We start from the raw sequence: 23,516 nt of genomic DNA, 5'->3' as shown, positions 1-23,516 counted from the left end.
CCACTCCAGCCGATTCCATTTTGGTCCTCTCTGCGTACGCCTGTCACTGTCCGTGTTGTGTGTGTCGTGAAATCAAGCATCTCTTGTGTTTACTCCAGAGGAAGTGCTAGTGTTTGCCAGTCATTGATTAAACCAGTGAATTGGGACAGAGTTTCCGTTGATTCATCCGTACTGATATTTAGAGGAGCTGGTACCTGGTAGTGGAAGAGGGGTGTGTGTTGGGGGGGGGGGTTCCCCAGGGTGTTTGCATGGAGCAGTAAAGAAGAGATAAAGGCCTGTTCAACATTCAACTCTGCCATTAAAGCCCATCTGGCCTGGCTGCTTCTCACCACTCACACATCAATACAGCTCTGTGTTCAATCTGCAGGCTGTCAGAGAGCCTGTCAATACATGGACCGCTGCCATGTAGTAGTTCAAAACAAGATAGTCACTGATCCAGCCTGAGGACAATGTATGAATGGGTCGCCACACTGACTCACAGAAAACCTCTTTAAAGGTGCTATAATTGGTGTTAATAATATCATCATCTATGATATATATATATATGGTTATTTTTTAAATTATTATTGTGAGGCAACCATTGAAATTTGAATCTATGAAATGTTAAAACATTGTCGTTAGGATGCCCATATCTGCCAAGAGAAAACAAGCAAACAAAAATGTTAGGAATGACAAAATCAAACCCCGACCAGAACAAAATGTAACGGTTGAGGTCCTGAGTTTCCAGTTAGCCAGAATAAAGACTCAATACAAACTACAAAATTGAAAAACATTGTAAGTGAATTTTGAATGTCTAACTTTTCATCTGTTTTTTCTTTTTTTCTGGTGGAAAATGGGAGAAGATGCATTAAAGGGGCCATATTATGCTCCAGGCACCTTTTCCGCCTGCCTCCACGTATATTTGGTTATCTGGGGTGTCTGCCAGCCCACGAAGAATGAAAAGAAAACAATGAGTCGTTGATTCGTGGTTTGGGTTGATCGTGCAGACGGTCTGTAAACGAGCCATTCACAGCCCGGGCGTCAAGTGACGTAAGTTGGCTCCTGCTCCTGGGGCGACCACGCCCCCAACCTGAGCAGCACCTCCCCCCTTGAAGTGCGGAAAAACAGATCGCGGCTCCCGGCTTGCGGCGGCTCCCGGCTCCCGGCGGTCGGTCGCGGCTCCCGGTGGTCGGTCGCGGCTCCCGGCTTGCGGCTCCCGGCGGTCGGTCGCGGCTCCCGGCTTGCGGCGGAGGTCGCGGCTCCCGGCGAGAACGTGTTCGCTGGGCCTCCCGGGTCTCTACGTCGTGTTTGTGCCTTGTTACGTGCGACTGTTGTCATGGCAGCAGACGAGGGGAGGAGCGAGGAGGAGCTTTGCGGAGGGAGGGGGGCGAGGAGTGAGCAGGAAAGTACTGGAATCGACCATGGTCTCACAGGGCTGTTTATACAGAAAGAGGAGGGTGCTGTGTGGCTTGATCCTTGAGGTGTTTTGACATGGACTGGCAAAGACATGTAGTTCACACACCTGAAAACCAATGTAACTTGTGTAAAAGGGGGCATAATATGGGCCCTTTAAAGCAGCAAACCAAATCTGTAATGCAAATTTCGGAGAAATATCTATGCAAAGTTTGCCAACATTAGTTAACATCAGTGACTCAATACGTGAGCCTGCAGCAGCAAAACCTCCTCTCTGTTCTGAATGAAGAGAGAAGGTGAGTTTTACTGTTAAATAATTTAACCTTTCAAATGTAAGAGGAAGAATGTGCCATTTGCTTCCATAGATTCACTTTAAATGCATTTAAACCTGCAGCAAAGCTATATCTCAAGGCCACATGTACTGTTGTTTTATGATCCCTTTCAGCTAGGCTCTTTAAAGACAAGAAACATCGCAGAAAGCAGAAAGCCATGAAAGCACAAGCCCTGAAAAAATCAAGGTTATTTGCAAAGGCGTGTTGTTTCCTCTGTATGTCATCTGGACTGGTGATTAAATGTAGAATGACTGTAATGTTCCATGACACAAACACATAAAGAAAATCCATGATGTTGATTTTAGGGCTGAAACGTTGCAACGTCAATGTGCCAATTAGAGCATGACAGCAATAATATCCTATTCACGGAGAACGAGGGAGATAAAACAGGATAAAGCACATACACTCAAATATACGTCATCATTACAACTACACAGAGATACAAATCAGAACAGACTGGAGAGAGGCAGAGAAAGAAAACTGAACACATGAGTAAAACTAGAACAACGATCGCCGTCTCATCCTGTAAATCTGATTAACAGATATGTGTCAGCAGCACAGATGCAGTGGCAAATCTCCTGAAAGAGCACATCCGGCCAGGAGGAACACTCTTCACACACATGTGGATGAGCTCACAGTGATGCAAACTGAAACTCGGACACGCTAATTCCCTGTCTCCTTCGCCTCCCCACTCTCATTACAACATCATTTGTCTTGTTGGCTGCATTGAAAAATGAATCTAAACAACGCAATGTTAACGGATGTTAATTTGACAAACAGTGACTTTCTTTTCTTTCTAGTTGTGTCTCACGACCTTCGTCCAAGTTGGTACGTTTTCACCCGTGTCTGCTTGTTTGTTTGACAGCAGCATTAAGCGAAAACAACAGAATGGATTTCCACCAAACTGTTGGAAGGATGGGACATGGGCCAACAAAGAACCCATTACACATTACATTTTGGCACAAGCCTCGGGCAAAACATCACATCCGGGACTTTTTAATCACTTTCTTTAAGATTGCGAGATAGGGTGTTTCATTTATATTTGCACCAACTTTCCAGGGAATAATGGCTGGATGTTGATAAAGAAAAGGGCCTATGTACATGACTGATATCTATGTTTGTGTGCTTGATTGAATTTGAGGAGACTGTTGGGCCTTGGCAGAGGTATGCTGTCTACTGAGAGCCATTCTAGTTGTAAATGGCACCTTTTATTCCTTATGTGAAAATGTGCTGGCAGACTAAATGTAATTATATAATGTAACAGTGTCTGCCTAATGCAGTCTGGATCAATTGAAGGAAACGGACACCGGACAGAAGTCAAGACTTAACATTGCTATTTGGGCTTGTACCAACGAGGCAACGGTGTCAATGCTCTGTCACCATTACAAATCTCTCTATGGCAACATCTCTCTGTTTCCCTTTTTAATGGAGAGGTGGCCATTGTGTCCTTCCAGTGTTTTTATGCAGGCAAATATTGCAGCCGGACCACTGAGTGGGAATCTTGTTTGTTTTCAGGTTCATACCACATCTTTTCATTGCTGAAGTCTTCATTCATTTTGGGGTAATGGCAACCTTCAAACATTTTGAGGTCACTAATGTCTGGCCTGTATTTACATGCTCTATGTGTCTGTTTTTCTCTGCTTCTCTCCAAAATATGTCCTGTAATGAACGAGAATACAGTAAATGTCCTCAGATTAATTTGAATATCTCCTGAAAATAACAAGAATACAGTAAATCCTAACTTTAACAAGAACACCACCACAAAATAACCAGAATTTGCCCTAATATTAACCAGAATGCAGTAAAAACGTATAAATGCAGAGTACATTTAGGTGAGAAGCTTAGTTTTTTCGTACCCGAGTAGTGCTGAACGAGCTGCTGCAATGTGTCAAACTGAGCCCTGGTGGTGATGTAGTAGCCGCCACTGTCCAGCTTGCGGATCTTATAATGCTTGACATGGTCACCTTTCACATCGTCCCAGTCTCGTATGGACAAGGAGAAGGCACCTGGGGAGACATAGATCAGGGGTGGAGGCAATGAGGTCTGTCTACATAAAATAAAGTGTAAAATGATGGTTTGAATCAGGATCTATCCAATCAAATACGACTAAGAGTATGACCAAGATCCAGTAAAGTACAAAAACCCTGAAGGAAAAATCACAGCTCATAAAAAATCCAACGGTTCTTCCTGTAATTACACTCGAACACACACACACACCCCTTACCCTTCGTGGTTTCACTCTCTCGAATGAGATAGGTGCCTCGTGGGTTGCCTGTGGACAGCAGCTGCCTCTCAGCATCTTTACGGCCCAGTTTACCAAAGTACCAGCTGCAATTATAGGACAGAACATGTCAACTCCAACAATAGATTTACGAGACCATGATGAATTGCAGGCACTTTTACCCGGGCTCTAGCCATGCATGCACCTCAAAAGAGTGTACAACACACCAACAGTGCCCAGGACTTTTTGGTTTAGGTGACCATGACACACTCACACTGGTGCTTCTATCTGACTAAGCCTGTCAACAGAAAAATAACACTTTTTTTAGGTTGTTGCTATTTTGTTGTAGTCTCATCACTGTTTGTGGTTTCAGAACGCATGACGTCACATGAGCTGCTCGTCCCACTGTGGCCAGCGTGACACTGATGATGATATTTCCTCCAACCTTTCCACCAGACTCTGTCAGCCAGTTTACATCCATGTCTGTCCAAACTTATTGAATATATGCAGTGTAGAATTAGGATTGAACTGGTTATTAAGTGTATGTTTTTGGCAAATGTTTAATTTGTAGTATAGGGTTATTTAAATAAAATAGATTGATTTTGTTACGCTTTGTTGTTCTATCTCTGCTGTATCTTCACCAACTCAGCATCCAACCAAATGTGAGACATGGTCACAGTCTCACCTATATTGTGTGTTTGTGTGAAAGTTTGTTATAATTAGTGTAAGTTTCAAAGTGAATTGTGTTTTCTGAGATCACATCGAACTTGACCTTTGACCACCAAAATCGAATCAGTTCATCCTTGAGTCCAAGTGAAAGTGTCAAAACAAGCGTGTGTGAAATGAAGAAATTCACTCAAGGCGTTGCTAAGATATCACGTTCAAAAGTGTGGGATGGACGGATGTAAAGACTACTTGAAGACGTGCTGTTGTGAGTGAGTGGAGGCATGATTAGGGCTGAAACTGAGGATTTCATTTTTCATGATCGGTTGGTAATCTACTGATTATTTCCTGGATTTATCAAAAAACTATTATAAATCAAAAACATTTATGGAAAACAGTGAAATATGTCCACTACAATGCAATATAATCAGGTCTTTTTGTGACAAATAGTCCAAAAGCATAGTTTACTATTAGGTAAGACCAAGAGCAGCAGGTAACTCCACACCCAGATGAGCACATGCCAGGTTCAGCAACTGCCTTCTCTTTCCAGGCTCATTGTCAAGTTTGATGTCAGGCAGAACCTGTGTTGCCATTCACGTGATTTGATTGGCCAGCACCTACGCTGCCAAGTCCAGTCCATACCACAGCGAAGCAACAGAACCAGGCTGCAGTTAGGCAGTGCGTGACGTCACCTCATTCAATGTGAATGGTCAGGATTTCCGTTGAAGCCTGCAACACGTACATGTGAGTGCTCGGTTAAGAGTTATTGACAGCATTTGACAGGGACCAGGCCTGCTGCCTTCTTCTCTGCAGACCTTTGCATGATTTAGTCATGGTCGCTAAACCTGGAAGAAACATGCTACTCATAGCTGAGGCAGTGGAAAACTCCAACAATGCTCATTTGTTTCAACGTGGAAACATACCTTCTCAGAGTGGTTGTAACATGGACCGAATGTTCACTGAGAGGAGGACACGTGAGCAGTAAGACAGCAGGGTGTGTGTTTAACAGAGGGCGATCTGTGTTGATAAGGAGCTGCACCCACTCCACATGGTTCTACGTCACTGTGAACTGACTGCATCTTTATCCAGAAACCTTCGTCTGACTGAAGGGTCGGGCTGGGAGCAGGTGATGCTCCACAGCCAGAATGAAAATCAAGGAAGATTGAAATACTTTTATTGGATCATTCTCTTCCGTCTATCATATGTCTCGGAGTGAAACTTGGTTTAGGAGTAAATACATGCGTGCATGCACGCACGCACGCACGCACGCACGCACGCACGCAAGCACGCACGCACGCACGCACGCACGCACGCACACACTTACTCCTCAGCCTGGATGGAGTCCACTGGAGCCACGTAATTACTGGGAATGTAGCCACTGCCCCCGGTGGTGAGCGAGCGAGCATCCCACCAGTCCCCTTCGCTGAAAGAGAGAGAGAGAGAGGGAGAAGAGAAAAACAGAAGAAACACATTAATGAACTTCATTTCATGCTGTATGAGCCGACATTCTCTGTGCCGCTGAACACACCAAAGTACAGCTTTACTTTGACCAGTAATACTGCCACGTGGACAACATCCAGGAGTGTGTAGTGAGTAAAACAACATGTGGCTGTAGAAGGGCAATCTGGGGTTTGTTGAGCTATGCAGCCACCCGTACTAAAAGTAAAAATGCTTACACACGTAAAGAAATGCCAGCTCTCTCAGAATAACTCAACAATTTGGGAAAGTGTACACTTACAACACAGCGTCTTGTAACAAACAAAAGACATAAGTATAAAAGAGCAGGAAGAAAAACAACTTGGGGTCTGGCAATATGTCGAACATCCACTAAACGTTACCACTCATGACAGTGGCTCAAAGAGGTCAGTGGTTCAATCCCTTGCTCCTGACACTGAGCCCTAAGTCGACCATGAGAGTGTGAATGATGTGTAATAATAAATAAAATAATAGAAGAGCGTGTGTGTGCATGGTAATGGACCAAATGGAGTGTGTTCATATAGTGCTGCTGTACAAGTCACAGTCGCACTGTGCGTCTATCATACATCATTCATACACTGCCAGCACAACCATCAGGGGAATTTTAGGGTTAGGTGTTTTGCCCAAGGACATACCGCCAAGTGGACTGGAGGAGCCGGGGATCGAACTATCGACCTCTTGTTAGTAGAAGACCCTCTCCAACTCCTGAACCACAATGGGTGAATGTAACTTGTACTGTAAAGCGCTGAAGACTAGGTTCAATAAGGTGAAATATGCAAGAAGCATCATGGTCTTCAGACTGAACCGTCTCTCCTGCCTCCAGCGTATCTAATCTACGGCTTAACCACATCGAGAGCTTACATAAAAGTATTGTACTAAATCCTACATCCTCTTAAAGAAACATTTACCGTAACTGTTTTACCTGTCCTACAGTAAAAGCAGTAATCTTCAGCATCTCAGCAACTAAAAAGATAGGGGAGGGAGGCAAGGCTCCTTAAAGACCTCTCAGCCTGGACGCCCACACAGCCATTAGTGTCTTTCTGTGATGTCCACCCCCTCTTCACTAACCACCAGCTCTTCTCAAGCCCGTCTGTCCTTCTCTGAGCCTCAGACTCTTTCATCTGTTCAGCCTCTCAGCTGCTCATCTTACTCACATTTCACTTCTCTCCGCTACTTTCATATTCCCTCTGTCTGCTGCCCAAAAGTCACACCTCCTCCTCCTCCTCCTCCCTCATATCTTTTCATTTTAAAGCCACTGAAACTGTTGATTTTGCCACCTTTATTTTGAATTTGAATCTAAAACATTGGACTGGGATGAGGAAATAGAAACTTGCAATTAAAATTCATTAAATTCATTCATTACACGCCTCTTACATTTTGATGTTTGGCAGATTTTAAAAAGGAAATGGATAAAACAATGTGGATCCATCCATCCACAGACTGTTTAGTGGCTGATTCATGTGAATGCCTGTTGGAGATGACCACTAAAATCTGACCTGTCAAATTAGACCCAATACACATCTGTCGGATGTGTCATTTATTCACTTTGCTCCTGTCCTGTCAATAACTGCTTAAATTCAAAGGGGTATGACGCCACCTAGAGATATTTCCACCACACGTCTCTAGGTACAGTGTCTATGATTCCTCCCTATTGCTCTTTATCCCTTACAAACCTTTTTGCTGAAAAATCTGAGTAAATTAGGAGTTTACATGAATTACAATTGCACCGATACATTCAACAACACAAAACAATTATGTTATTTAATTTGCAGAGCTTCCATTCCCATCTGTCATTATTCAATGTTTGGCTTCACTCCAGGCGTCGCTGGAGAACAAAAACTCAAGCAGACTCAACATATGTAACAATTACAACCAAGTCTGAGACATTTTTTTCCTTTATCAACAAGGCTGTAACCTTTTACAGTGATGCAGAGTTCAGCAACAGCAACGCCACAGTGAGCACAGGAAGGAGAATTATTTGGATGACATGGAGGTGCGTTTGATTCATATTCTTTGTGGCCCTGACACACGGTCAGCAAAAACTACACAACATTAAGTTACACTGAACGCCTTAAGAACTGTGATGCAGTACATAACTTAAATCTATATCATTATTCAACACAATGAATTGATCAATCATTTACTGACGTCCCTAATCGCACCATGAAGCATTTCTGTTTTTATTGCACGTTAGTAATTTTAGCTTTTTGTTAAAACCACTTTGGAATATTTCAACTGTTTCTGACCCATTTTTTTAGTACAGTTTGAAAATACACATAAAAACAGGTGGATTTAAACACACCTACTGTCCTGTTGCCGAAATACTTACTAAAACACGACGTACATATTAATCAGTCCGGAACAAATTTGGTATTTCTTCCTGTTTGAGTAACATTTGCTCAAAACACTTGCCCAGTTGCTTTAGAAAAATTACTGAGCTGTTTTTAGAAATCAAACTATATATTTGTGATCTGTTCTGAGAGATTTACATGTACATTAGCAAATGATGTGCAAGCGACTTTATGCGGCAGAGAGGTTGGGAAACTGGAAAGTATTGAGGGAGGGAGAATTATGTTCAGTCAACATCTATGATATCAATGCTGTGAGTTTCAAACTTTTCAAAGCATATGTTGACGAATAGAAAAGTATGGATAGCAGAAAATAATTTCATTTAATTGACAGCAGATGAGGCAGTGGTCATATTCAGGGAGGAGTTTTCTATGTTTCTATGTTCCTCTCATTTCTCGTCTCACCTATATCTCTTCATTCTTCATTCCGCCACTCTCTTCTTCACACACATCAGTGTCCAGCTGCCTTTAAGGACAGCTAGCAGTGGTGGCGTACTGTCCATCGTTACCAATGCTTACACATGAACGCACAACCACTCATGTACATTTTCCTTCCCCCATCCCGAGTTATGACACTCTGCTTGTTTCTAACACAGCCCTTACACACCAGGAGGGAATGTCTTTGGGCTTGTGTTTGTGTGCGTGAGACAGAGAGAAGGGAGTAGAGGAAAGGCGGGAGGAGGGAGGCATTGTTGGTCCTTCATTTATGCTGGGTGAAGCCATGGCAGGGGATCGCCTGGGGACGACATCCCAGGCAGAAACAGGCCTGCTTCTCCTTTGTTCAGAGGGGATCCCTCAGGAGGGGAGGGAGCAACTCAACAGTCTGCCTTCTGAGGGAGAGAAAGTATGCCAGAGTCAGGGGATGTGTGGTGTGAAATGTGCCGGTATGTGTGTTTGCATGAAACCGGAGAGACATAAACAGACGGGGCGGGGTGGGCCCCGCTCTGTCCCGCCGCCTCTTTTGTCTCCAGAACACAAACGCCCTTAAAGCGACTCTGCCCTGCCACAAGAAGACAACAAGAGTAAACAAAGAGCCTCCCTCCTGTTTTACACGGGTCCAAATCATCCCTCCACGTGGTGACTGCTGATGAGAGAATAATTGAACTGCGTTGACTGAGTAGAGGCGCACAGTACAGCACCATTCACAGCAACACACTGTGTTTAATCATAGCCTGCAGCTGGCTCCCAACACTGCTAATATAATTGACTTACAGTCATGCAGACTTGCAGCATTTAGTAAATACAGCAGCTTTTCTTGATCATGTGTGAAGAAGCTATACAATAACACACTCACGGTGGGTTATAAACAGCCCGAGCTAAATGCAGCGCCTTGTAAACATTCAGAGCCAGGGGCCTCTTTCCTGCGGGATGTCATCCCGAAACAAAAAAGGGACAATGTTTACGTGTGTCAGCTGAGGCAGTACTGCGATCTCTGGCGGCACTGACTGTTCTGGGATCTGTCACTCACATCCTGCCAGCTTTGACATGCCTGAGCAGATGAGGCTTTTATTAGGCCTTTTCCACCTTTGTCCAGCAGGGGTCAGTCTGGCAGGTGAGAAGAAGCCCAGTGCACATTTGCAGCATGCAAGGCGTGGGTGGCCAGAGGGAGGTGAAGAGGAGAGAGGGGTGAAGATGCAGCTCTGTCTGGCTGATGGGGGTGGAGGAGGCGGAGGAAGTCTGGGCTCTCAGGACGGTGTCTTCCTGCTCTGGCTGAGGCCCAGCAGGGAACCAGGTGTGTGGTGGAATGTGCAAGACGCCGGCTTGGACAGGATGCAAACTGGGTGTGGGCCACAGCCTGAGGCATTTAGGCTTCTGCAGTGGGTGGCTAACAGTATATACCATGAGTATTAACATTTTATATTTCAGATCAAGCAAGGTTTGTGCCTGAACTAACATTAATTTGAATAATATAAGTAAACCATGCATCGCCACTCAGTAGAGGGTGTGATTTCCACTGGAGACATGTGGGAATTTGTGCACTTTGCACTTTTTTTTGCCCTGGATTTCACCTCTCAGCTACAAACAGGCTGCCATCCTGAGGCGATATCGTAGCCTGGAACTTGGAAATACTGAGATGAGGATTTTCAGTCCCCAAAACGTCTCACCGCAACCAAAAACATTTGCAGGTCTGCAATTTCCTTATCATTTGATATGGGCTTTCTGGAAAAAAAAAGCTTCTGTGTGTAGAAAATTTGAATTTCTTTGGAAACCATTTTCTTCATATATGTCAAATTGTATGCTTGATTCCTAATGTTATGATAGGAATTAATATATTGGAAATCCTTTGGAAAGCACTGACTCACTTTCTCTTCACTTTCCCTATGATTAGAGCCAGATTATATTGTTATATTTTCAGGAAACCTCTTTACTCACAAGTTAAACATCATCGAAGCAAAGTCTGAAAATATATGAATCAACCTCAGACTGTGTATAACATTGGACGTAGGCACCGGGTCAATGTGGCCGTGCCTGAAGCCTGTATTCTCTGGAATCACCAGCAGAGGGTTGCTAAAGGATAAGTGGAAACAGTCCTTACTGGATAAAAATGGTTATACCGAACCATTAGTTCATAATATATCCAACATATACCATGTTACATCCATGAATAATTCCCAATAATAATTATACATTCTGAGAGCACTAAGATGTATAATTGAATATTTGAATGAGCCTGACGTAAGTGAATCTAACAGGACCACAGAGAAGCATTTTAAAATCGAGTCTTCTCTTTAAACAGGCTACAGGTTTCCATTGATTTCCTGAAAGTAAAGTTGGTAGTTTCCTGCTTGACTGTAATCATCATCACAATAAATCATTTGAATGACATTATATTCAAGTTCCATTAGTGTTGTGAGTGATTCGAAGCAAGCAGGAGGACGGCAGAGCAAAGGGCTTTTCAAAACAAGTATTAACACATTATTAGACATGGTCAGGTGACATGAAGTACAAGATAGCTAGCATCAAGCATTCAATCTAAAACAGTTTTGAGGGCGTTTCGTAAAAAAAGGTTCAGCAAATATAAATGATAACATTTTGCAGTTCAAGAGCTAAAAAAAGTCAATATTCAGCCATATCAGCATTATTGTGAAAAATGCAGCCAATAAAGACACAAAGTCATACGGTGTCATTTGATATAAATACCACTCCCATGGTTTCACTTGTGTTTCATTTGAAGAACCAAATAATCTGACTTCAATGTGAGACTGAACCCATGCCATACACTCAGTGCTCCACAATCCATGGTAATAACAGGGCTGCCGTACAATATCATCACTGCACTGCTGCAGGAACCCAAACAAACAGACGGCAGCCGAGGTTCGCTCCAGCACGACGACACCCAGCCTCATGTACAGACAGAAATATCCTCCACAAGCTGAGTCTGAGATAGTAGAAGAGCGAGTGCATGATTATTCTCTTTCGATTGGAAATGAAGAAAACGATAACTCTACTGTTGTGATTTATATGGAGACATACCTGATGCACTTTCTGACACTTGAACTGTTTTCAGTTTCAGTTTACATGAGCTGAGTTTGCCGTTCACATATGAAGAACACAACAGGACATTGCACATGGGTAGCGCGCCCACTTGCTCGCCGTGAATCTTTCGGAGATTTTGCTGCTGTATTGCAATGTATTGTTACGCAGCTTTACAATGTCATCTGTCCCTTACCTACCCAAGACCTATAAGCAGAACAATAAAAACAAAGCCTTAGAAAGTGAGGACACCTTCACACCAAAATGTGCTCACTCTGTAAGGTCTAATAGTCAAATTGGTCCCCACAAAGATAGAAGTACATGAACATAAAACACAGGTTGTCTGCAGTGCTCCTGACTGGAAGAAAGAGCGGCCAACCTCGCCGTGGGTGTAATAGGTCACTTCCAGTCCAAGTTCAGAAGAACACCACACATCAGTGTGTCATCAATGCTGGCTGGAGAGAGACTGCTCCACCCTTTGTAAACTTTAAATAAATTATTTACCACTGATTGTCATATTACATGTACAAGCCACCACTTTGACCTCATTTGATTTGCTTTGCAGTCTTTAATATGGTGCCTTTTCAGTGTATTTAAGCCTTGTCAGTAAATCAGTAAAATGATTCTGTTTTGGGGGCTGACATGCTGGTAGCTGTATTGTTGGAAACTTGCATTCCTCCCAAGTGCAGACAGTCTGATAAGCAGCAGCAGCTACTTACGTGCTGTTGATAATCTGGAACCTTTCTCCTTTCCTGAAGCTAAGGTCATCTTCTGTCCGCGCCTCGTAGTCGTAAAGTGCCACAAAGAGGGTGACTCCTGCAGGGGCAATAAAAACTCAATGTCAGCACTCAGCACATTAGCGAGGGAACATGAAGCTCAGAACTCAGAATCCCACTCTGCACTGACTGTGCACTGGAAGCTCCAGCACACTGAATACATAAGGACCAATCTCTGGCTATATTAAGTCTGTTGTGTTGAATTGAATGTGAACTCATCAAATTGTACAGTTGATAACGCATCACTTAGGTAATTCCCAACAATGAAACCTTAGCACTGTAAATGGATTTGCCTGATGGTGGTTATATTGGCCAGACAAGCAGTGTGGCTCTTGCAAAAACAGTGATCCCTACTGAATTATGTCGACAATTGGATAGTTGGCCATAACGTTTTTTTTGAACAACCATTCATGATACCCAGAGGATGAATCATAAAGATTTTGGTGAGCCCCTGACTTTTGACGTTGCACCACCAGCAGAACAAATGCTTAAATTATCCAGTGAACTTTGGTAGATATATTCATGACTCCCAGAGGGTCAATCCTGGGGAATTTCTTGATCCCTGCACACCACAAGGCTGATGATTTTTGGCTTTGAATGACATATCTCGACAAATATCTGACTGCCATGAAATTTGGTTACTGTAATGACCTTGGTGACCCTGTAACTTTTCATCTAGCTCCACCATCAGGTTCAAATATGTCAAATACTTAGTTTCATGATTAATCATCTGCAAAACAAATGACACCAGCCTTGTTTGTACTTTGTGATCAGTGCTAACACACTAAATAAAGAAAGTTTACACATTGTCACAAGTCACCATGTAAATGTTGCATGACTCATTGCGTAAGAACGACAACCCCAGCAAAAGACGAGCAATTCATTGAGAACATCAGGGAGGATATGGAATGCAGACAGGAGGACGGTAGTACAAAGGGCTTTTCAAATATGGTCATTCAGAAAAGTTATACACACTTAAAGGTGGTCAGGTGACATTAAGTAAAAACTATCTTAAAGCATGCTGAACCCGTTTGTTTTGTATCTATATAATATATTAACCTTTTATTAACTGTGACTCATCTGTGGTAAATTGGCTTCATAATGGCCAAATAACCTTGGCAGAATCAAACTGCGTTTCACGAAGTAAGTGCAGTCACCTTCTCCAAATTCTCCCCTCACTAATCCTGCTGATTCTACAATCCTCACAGTGGAAAGAAAGAGTAGCCCTCATGCAATTCTCTCACGGGAATATTTCCTCACTTATTGTTTGCTTCAGGCTCATTGGAGGGTGTGCAAACAGATAACAGCAGGAGGTTAATGATACAAATGAAAAGCTGCCTAACTATCATTTGAAATGAGGTGTGTAGAGCATTTAATAACAGAACAGTCCGTGATGAGAAGGGATGATAACAGAGGAAGAGAAATATCTTGCAACAAGAAGATCACATACTTTAGGTGTTGAGATCTCAGGGGTCAAACTGAACCCGTTCATCCAGGTCTCATTTCAGTTCAGCTTCAGTTAAAATGACATTCTGAAAAGACGGATCATTCATTCTTGATTTCTTTTAATTGGGGTGACAGGGTTATATAGTAGACTGAGGACTCCATCTGTTAATGAATTCACTGTCTAACCGCTATAAGTTGTGAATAAAAAACTGAGGTGTTGTTGACTCACAGTGCTCTTCTCTTAAAACGTGCATCAGCTAAATCCTTTAGAGAAGTCCAACATTTGAAGCAAATCCACCACCATGAGCAGATAGTAACGTTAACCGGACCCTGCAGGGCAGCCGGGGGCGCTTCTGAGATTGAACTGTCCAGGGACAGATGCTGCGATTCAGGCTCTTTCACTCCAGTTTGACTCCCACCAGACAGAAAGTCTGAAACCTCTAAAGACCAGTGACCTGAAAAAACCTTTTCACTATTATCTCACCAACAACTCCGCGGGGAGACATGACTGATACTCCAGGTTTTCACACAATTCCCTGGCCATTTATACAATAACAGTTAAAAGAAACCGTTACATGCACAAATAGGAATATTAAAGGAAAATTCCAGTTCATGACTTCAATACGCCTCGAGTCAATTTTTTAAAAACCACAAGGTCAAGTTCTTGGCAGTAGGCAAAAACACTGTGAAGTGGCCGGTGCAAAAATAACCAAAACCTTATCTAGGCCTGTATGCAGTAAAAAAATGTGACTGACTTTCTTGACAGTGGGGAGCTGTTCCGAAGGTTCACAGATTACAGAGAGATCATTCTTTAAAAAGGGAGCAGGCTTTTAAATCTTGAATATTATTCTGTCTTGAGATTCAAGATTTTTTTTATCTCCACTTAATAATATAAGAACTGTACAGTTTGCAGAATAACAACCACTTAGTTCCAGCATCTGTCTGTTCATCGACTGCTTTGTCTGTGCTGCTATAAAATATTCAAACATAACAATAAAAGTAAAATAATTATTCTAATTTGGTGTTATTAATTATTTTGCACGTGTTCTCGGCCAAGCCAACAAGTTTACACTGAAACCACTACATTAAGAGGTCAACTGTAAGAAGGTAATCAGGGTAAGTGTAGCAGGAAGTTGGTTTGTAAACCTGGATTGTTATTGGACAGTTTAGGTGACACATTTTAGGCCTCACCACTGTTCCAACGTTTAAATAAGTTGACCAATTCCAACCAGAGTTATAATAGTTTTTAAATTTCAGTTTAGTTTTAGTTAGGTTTTACAAGTACATGAATAGTATTATTTTTATTTGGAGGAATTGGCTAATTTAGTAAATTATAGTAGTGGAAAAGTATTGTAACATACCATGTGGTTTCCTATGTATGTGGAGCTCCTGATGCCGCTGCTGTCTGCCTGTGAGCTGACGTTAGCAGCAGTCTCCTGTTCCTTCCACCACTCAACTTTTTAAACACTTCTCTTTGGTCAACTCTCAAATTAGTGGCAATTTTCCCTTTTAGCTATTTTCTACAAATGTCACCATACCCTTTATCGCCATACCTTCCCTTCTTTCTACTGCAGGGTCGTAGTCAAGTGGCAACCCACCGTGACGCCACCCATTGGTTTGTGAACTGCCTTTTTAAAGCATCGAGTTGGTTTATTTACAACCAGACGTAGGAGCCGTGGTGGGTCTGACTGAGAGCTCGTCCACTGCACGCCCACCTACACCTGCAACCATGCACCGATTGGATTTCACAGCTGTCAATCACTTCATTTCCAGGCTCTAATGTATATGGCACAATCGTCTCTTCATCGTCAGCTTGATTTCGCCTGCCTCATAACATAAGATCGTGAGGTAAGACAAAAGTGTTTTTCTCAGCTTTGAGGTGGCTGCAGCTGTTACAGGCCTCTTAGTGTTTGACAGATGGAAGTAGAATGGGCACTTCTTTATTGCACTTATTTAAGTAATTTCACATGAAACACTCTCACCAGACTGGGGCTTTCTAGGAAACGTTGATATGAAGAGGATATTGTGAGGCTCTTGCTGATAGGACTGCAGATGGAAAGGATCTGCTGCTATTCATGTGATAACAGAGGGGGGTAAATCGCTTGGGTTCGTAACAGTGAGACTATGAATGCATCTCAGCTGGGGTTTGCAATGATCAGAGGTTCCATTAGGTCAGCAAAGGTTGTTGATTCACTTCACAATTGTCGGCCAGGATCCCACTCTGTTAGTTACATAAGGTCACAGGACTGGGGCAGTACATTTCCATTTGGGGGGGGATGACATCAGCAAAAGATTAACTGATAATCAATATGATGTCTGATGCTAACTGCAATTTGTGGGCTGCTCTGCAGTGTGACTGTAGAGAGGTGATTGTGGCTGCTGGACAAACAAGCTGGGCAGCTGTACTATAAGAGAGGTTGGGAGGAACGGGCGGCTTATGTCCAAATGTCCCCACTGGGAGAAAATTAAAAAGCTAAACCTCTCTCTCCTCTACTGCCACAGTGTGGATTTGGATTATACAACGCAGAAAATAATCCATACTATGAGGCAGAGGACTCCTGCTAAGTTGAGTGGAAATGCTGAGTTCCTCCACATAGCAGCCTGGGCTCAGTCAAACATAAAGGATATCCTGAGTAGGAATATTCCCTATGTACACAATGGGCCTGTCGCACAAAGCCCCGCGCTAATGCCAGCCGGACGTTCCTGACAGGGCTGGGGTGGGGTCAGGAGAGGAGCTGTAGCAGCCGCTTTAAATCAAGGATTGTCGGGATTTGGGGATGCCATGGGAAGTCTTCAACGGCAAGAGCTATGTTTGTGCTTCTGCATATGCAAGTGCGAACAATGCTGCAACTGAGTGCACTCACACAACCGCCACTGGGAACAGAACGCTCCCATTGTGTGGTTTAATGAAGAAGAGAGAAAGGACCTTGCAGATAGATCCCCTCTTCTGTTAAACAATTAAGACTCATTTCTCTTAGACAGAGCCTTCAAACGAATCATCTTCCATCTCAATGTTACTTGTTCTTTGCAAAATAACATCTTTTTTTTGTTGGTATTTATTGTTTACCTCCTGACTGGCTCCTGCATTATTTGCTCAGATGTAACAGGGAAGACTCGGTTCATTTCTGATAACCCAGAAATTCAGTCAGTGTCAGTGTTCTACTTCACTTCTGTAGTATCTTTTAAAAATCAGAATGGTGATGAGCTATTGTCAGGAGTATCTGAAGCCTCAGTCTAATGGCAGAATTAGGGGGCAGGGAGCCTGCAGCCAAGACTTTAGCAAATTTCCTTAAACAGAATACACACTCATAATGCACATTAATTGCAGCGATTGACCAATGAAGTCCAACACTACAGATGCTTTCACGGAGATTCTGTCTGAAAGGGTGCATTGCATTTCCAATTTGTATGATTTACGGCTTCAGCATCATTTGATTGGTCAATAAGACTAGAAAAGCACTGTATATAAATACAGTCCCCTTAACAGTCCATATAACTCTGACATTACAGTATCTGGTGTTAACCTTTCAGTGTGCAACTAATGTGATCACAACTGTCCATGACAACCTGAGAGCAACCTTTGATGAATGGCAGGCTTGTAAAGCCAAATCTATTTGTTTTGGAGCTCGAAGAACTGTACAACAACCAAACAAGATTCATTTATCTTGGAATGAAGATTACAGCATGGGACACCATTGAAGTGAATGGGTCCAATATTATATATCATACATACACCTACACCATCATTTGCACTGTACCTTCCGGGCACTTTGACTTAGCAACTTGAACTCCGTTTCTTTAATAGGCTGTCTGGGCTCACACAGACAAAATTGCATGAACGACGCAAGGTGAAAATTAGTTTTCTGCCTGAGAACAGTTTTAGAGTCACTGTGATGAACCTTTGAGCAGAACCACTGAATCTGAGTCTTCAGTCCACTGAGAGAAAGAAGATTGAAACTGATGCTACCAGAGAGTTCATGAAAAAAAACAGCGGCAATTTAAAATATAATTTGAACTTGTTTTGTAACAGAAATTAGTGATTGAAAGAAAACAGTAATGAGGAATCCCTATTTATTAAAATTACACCTCATTATCATTCATCATCATATTTTCTAATTGAGCAGCAGGTGCAAACAGGAATAAAATATAAATTGTCAGTGGTTTTCACACACTCTTCTGATTTTTACTGTTCCGACTTAACTGTGAGCAACAAATGTCTCTTACCCGTCCCACCGCGGGTCCTCAGTGTTCCAGTATGAGAAGAAGTGCAGACCCCTCCGAAGACGGCCATCCCCTGTACAACTGGGGCTTGGAAGTTGTTGTAGTTTGGGATGGCGGTGACCCCGAAACTGGGGTAGTGCTGCGGTGTGGGGTCGGCCCCATAGCGGTGGCCTGGTCCCTGGGAGATGCTGGTATCACGGTCGTCTGTGAGTTTGGTTGCTTCCTTATCCTTGCATTGCACACAGCCCATTCTCTATAATCTGAATGAGAAGGAGACGAAGAAAGAAAGAAACACTAGGATGGTTAAGATGAAACTGGACTTGAGTGACAAATCCTAAAAAGGAAGTGGTTTGAAAAATTAAAACACATGAAATAAAAATACAATGACAGTGCGCTACAATAAAAACCTCAAGAAAATAATGAAAGACCACAGGTTGAGGATGGAAGGCCCATTCTGATCATAAACTCTTTACTGAATGAGACAGTGGGAGACTGCATCAACAATAATTAATAAAACGTCCTAATTTCATCATCCTCAAAGGCAGTGAATTCAACTTATAGACTTTAAGCTTGACTGGTGGCTCGATAAGATGAAACATGCTGTCCGGAAGAAGAATGAGCTGAAAGAAAAGCGCTCACCTGCACAGTATACCAAACAGAACTCAACTCATCACTGTGCGTAAGGTTTTCACTTCACATTGCTTTCCCTAGAGATTGACTCCCTTCCACTGATCAGCACACTGGTCTGGGAGGCAGCCTGACCATCGACTGTGTATACAGCATATCGCGTCTTCTGTTCCTCCCGCTGTACAAAAATGTACTGTAGCTACTAGAGTGGAGTGCAGCCATTCGGTCCCGCCCACATACCCATCCGACCAATCGTGAGTCAGTCTCAGCTGTCTATCATGATGGTTCCGCCTGTTTTTATAAACCACCAAACCCCAAATTGACTCAAAAACAGAAACTTGAACATCCATCAGTGTGATACGAACAATGTAAAAGGACCATCTTTGAGAAAAATGGACTTTGACTTTTGTTCCATGTCCCTCCCACTAACATGGAGGAGGCGGGGCCATACTGCAGCCAGTCACAATGGGGCGATAAAGATGATTCGGCTTCACTTTTGGGGAGCTGTCATGTCTTTCATCTTTATTAACAGTCTATGAGCTGACACACAGCTTGGTCTTTGGATGACTCACAGCAACATTTCATGGCAGGGAGGAAAAACACTTCCCATCACACTGATGTCATGGAGGCAACATTGCCATGCTGATCTTAAAAGTTATATATACACTATATTCACCGTGACTAGATGTTACACTAGCACCAGTATCTTTAGATCACTACGTTTGAAGGGGAGCACTCTGACAGTTTTACATGTCAAAGTCAGTTTAATATTCAAACTGTGATATCAGCTGTACATGTATAATGTGTTCTGTGGCCCTGCAGGAGCTTTGTCTGGTTAGAGCCAGTATATCTGGGGTGTTGCTTGGGCCTGGAGGTTGAGCTGCAATCTGAGAAATGAAGGGTCCCGACTTTTTGGAGCTGGACCCTTACTAGGGACCAAAAGTCAGGACACCTCAGCTTCCACTGCTTTGTTGTTGACCTTATGTTTTATTTTTTTGTATGTCTTTTGTAAGCCCCCCATCCAACCTCACGGCAGTGCAAACACAACTGATGAGGTAACTGTGGTGCTGTATAAAGCCTGACTTTTCTTTTTTAACAAGTCAAAACTTATCGATTGCAAAAACACAGACGACTGCGTTGTCGGAATCTTTCTGTTGCACATGTGCTTGCAAGGAATACTGTACATACAGCTCCAGACTGGACTTCAGACAAAACATCTTGAAACGCTTGCTGAATATTTTATTCATGACTAAACTAGGATGGGCTTTCCCCCGGCAAAATTCAATGCTGAGATATTTACATAAAATGACACAAGCCACACTGCAGCAGGGCACAAGGTTACCCTCAGACAATTAAGTGCCATCCCAGAGGAATTATCGCCAACCAATTGTTTCTCTGCAAAACAAGGATGAAAACAACTGTGTCGGCATGGTTTATCAGTGCAGACATAAACAGGCGATAAATCCAGACACAAAGTCCCAGTCTCGCCTTCAGCTCCAGTCTGTACTCAAATGTGTCACTTGAGAATATATTTCACTCTCTGCTTTCCTGCTGTCTTTTGCCTCAGCTGCCTCTTCTGACTGCAGAGTGGACCGGGGAATTTATTCACTTGTCACACACTGTGAGGGCAGAGAGAGGAACAATGAGGGAGGAGTGTGGGCTTCTTAGGAGAAGTCACTCTTCCACCAATCAGCAGGGTCTCTGATGAACAATATATCTATATTAAGATAATCACACACCAATGTAACAACAGGCTGCTGGAGACACGTAAAAGACTGTAACCAACTAAACATCATACCAATGACACTTTTCTCCAGAGGAGGATTCCTCGTGGTTTCCGTGACCACCGTGACCACTCCTCAGGCCAACATTTGAGGTTCACATGAAATGATTTACTGCTTCATGTAGGCAGACTGTCCGGAAACTTGCTGGGCACAATCATGTTGCCTAGAAGTTAAACTGTCTCCATTTTGACCGCTTCATGACCTTTTCTCTCGCAACAGCTAGATGAAGGACATCAACGAAGTTGTTCCCTCTGCCCAACATTTTGACAAGGTGTGGGAGGAGGTTTGTCTAGTTCTTTATCTCTTGCCTGATGGATCTTAGTCTTTTCTCTTTAAGCAACTACTCAGTGCTGTTGGTTGTATTATGCAGTTTTTACCTTTGGCATATCAAATCTATAATTCTCAATCAGGACCTCTAAAATTTGGAGCCAGCAGCTTTACAAAAATGAGGAGAGGTGCTGTGAATGTCACATGCGTTTACTCAACATAGTTTCATATCTAATACACTATAAATGGAAACAAGGTCCTAACTAAAATTCAATTGCACATTTAATTCAATCCATTCTGTTATTTTTTTATGCTGAGCTTCCCTGCATGCTCTGAGGCCATGTGTTTGAGTTCAAACTGTGTTATATCTTCACAGATGTTACTTAGTACGTGTCACTATTCTTCAGATTGTTTCAAAAATGTTTATAGTAGTGCTACTGCGAAAGAATGCATTTGGTACTATGAGTTGAAGATGAAGTCGTGCACAATTTGTGTACCATCCTTCTGCTATATGGTTACACAGGGAAGCACCAATTGATGGTATGGCTCATAGACCACTGAAACCATACGACCTCTTGTGCAATCACCCCTGAGTGACAACCCTTTTCTTATCTTACCTCTTTGTGTTTATGTTCACTAAAGAAGAAAAAAAGTGACTTGCCAATAGTGAGTCTTTAATGTTTCAATATTCTTTCAATGAAAATATTAAATAGAAATAGTGTCACCTGTGGGGGCCAAAAGCAGGTTAACCTGGTAATCTTGTTGACGTTCCATGGAGCTTTCTGTGTCCAGAAAGCTTTCACAATGTGATTAAGTGCTACCCTCATTTGTGTCTTAGGTCTTTTCTAATGCCAGCACAATCCACACAGACAAACCCTCCTCCAACAATTAACGCAGCAGCCCCATGCTGACTGACACACCGTGACCACTCTCTTTCAACGTAATTACAGACTGATCCCTCAGATGGCACGCTGGTGAAGGCAGAGGTCGAAATGCCCGTCAGTACAATCAGAGGTTGTCGCAGGAAGTGCAGCTGTTGGAAGGAGAGAACCCAACCATATTATTTGTGTTGTTTTTTTGAAACCAAATGAGATAACAAGTCTTTGTCAAGGACGGGACTTTCAAACTGAACGCTCGTCTTTTCTCATTGTGGAATCTGTTTGGGACTTTCTAGTGTTACCTTTTAAATTGTCTGGTGTCATATGATCATAACAAAGAGGAGAACAAAGTGGATGTTAGAGTTTGTTTCCCCAGATTGAATGTTCTGAACTAAAATGTCGGAGCTGGTTTGGGGATGAGCTTATGTGAGTTTGACCTGAAGTTTAATGAATGGTCAGATGTTATTTATTCAAATTGAATCTAAGAGAAATAATATTCACCTAAATAAAGGCAGCTCAACTTTTGTCAACTGACATCGTCCTCCATTAGTAGTAGTAGTTCAAGTAGGCCCATTACTACAGTGCAGTTACAAATGTACAACAGCAGGTGACGTAGTTCTTGGCACAGGGAGAGTAAAATATCACCTTGGTCCACTAATTCACTTGGTCTGACCCATGTCAACCGCCTAGTATCAAACCCACAGGCAAAGGAAAATGGTCGACTCACATATGCAGCAGTGGCGCAGCAGAAAATGCCATGACAATACGCTGTCAACCAGCACTGTAATCCTGTGTGACAGGACACGGGCCAGGCAGGGGGGGCAAGGAGGGGGCCCAGGCTACAACATCATCAGTGCTACGCTCAGTGCAAGACTGCAGAGCATCTCTAATCGTACGTGCTCACAGCAGAAGCCAGCAGCGACTGAAACCACAAGCCGCTCTGCTCTCTGACTCCTTACATAACCCACGACTGGCAGAGGCGGACTGAATCGGCTTTTGGAAGGGAAACAAGTGTATTGATCCCTTTGAGCTGGAGAGAAGGCTGTTCCGGTGCAGTTGTTAAATGATAATCTTTGGACGAGGGATGATGACGGATAAGTCTGTTTTCTGAACTGCGGCTGGTCATCCGGAGCCGGGTGTAGGTGGTTGTGATGGATGTGTGATTCTGACTAGGGGCAGATCACAAGTAATGACTGTCACACACAACACACAGATAGACACCCGTACATCTGCGAAAACACACACACACACACACACACACACACACACACACACACGTAGAGCATCTCTCACCACAGTGATATGTAAAGCACTGCTGAGGCTCTGCTGTCACCCGGTGTGACATCACACATCAAACGGTCAGTAATGGTTGTCTGCTGCCCAGAGGCCCAGTAGGACCCTTATTGTTCCTGTCTGCTGCTGCAGTGACGGGCGCAGCACGCAGAGCAAAAACCCACAAAATCATTACCTATTCCTACATTATCCAACATTATCACAGACCTTATTAGTCAAATGGCACACAGATTCTGATTTTACAGTAGAGGTTACAAACAATCTGGATCCCCGCCCCTCTGTTAGATTTGTTCAGTGATTCAAAAAGGTCTGGTGCTG

At 43.0% G+C, this 23,516-nt stretch overlaps 1 protein-coding gene across 9 annotated transcripts in view; it reads right to left on the bottom strand.

Moving 5' to 3' along the window:
• Positions 1-23,516, bottom strand: part of fynb (FYN proto-oncogene, Src family tyrosine kinase b) — a 73,396-nt gene that overhangs the window by 13,535 nt on the left and 36,345 nt on the right. For 8 of the 9 annotated variants that reach the window (XM_035617464.2, XM_035617462.2, XM_035617471.2 and 5 more), the window contains 5 exons: positions 18,353-18,609; positions 12,626-12,722; positions 5,933-6,031; positions 3,949-4,052; positions 3,581-3,730 (listed from right to left, as the gene is read on the bottom strand). In XM_035617464.2, the coding sequence (XP_035473357.1) occupies positions 3,581-3,730; positions 3,949-4,052; positions 5,933-6,031; positions 12,626-12,722; positions 18,353-18,599 (697 nt within the window). In that variant the 5' untranslated portion in view covers positions 18,600-18,609. Of the gene's footprint in view, positions 1-3,580; positions 3,731-3,948; positions 4,053-5,932; positions 6,032-12,625; positions 12,723-18,352; positions 18,610-22,632; positions 22,656-23,516 lie in introns of those variants that run through there. The other variant, XM_035617469.2, reaches the window with a different exon arrangement.

The sequence above is a fragment of the Scophthalmus maximus genome, chromosome 18 (genome assembly GCF_022379125.1).
Source record: "Scophthalmus maximus strain ysfricsl-2021 chromosome 18, ASM2237912v1, whole genome shotgun sequence".
NCBI lineage: Eukaryota > Metazoa > Chordata > Actinopteri > Pleuronectiformes > Scophthalmidae > Scophthalmus > Scophthalmus maximus.
The sequence above is the reverse complement of the archived record's forward strand: the minus strand, read 5'-3'. Positions and strand labels throughout refer to the sequence as shown.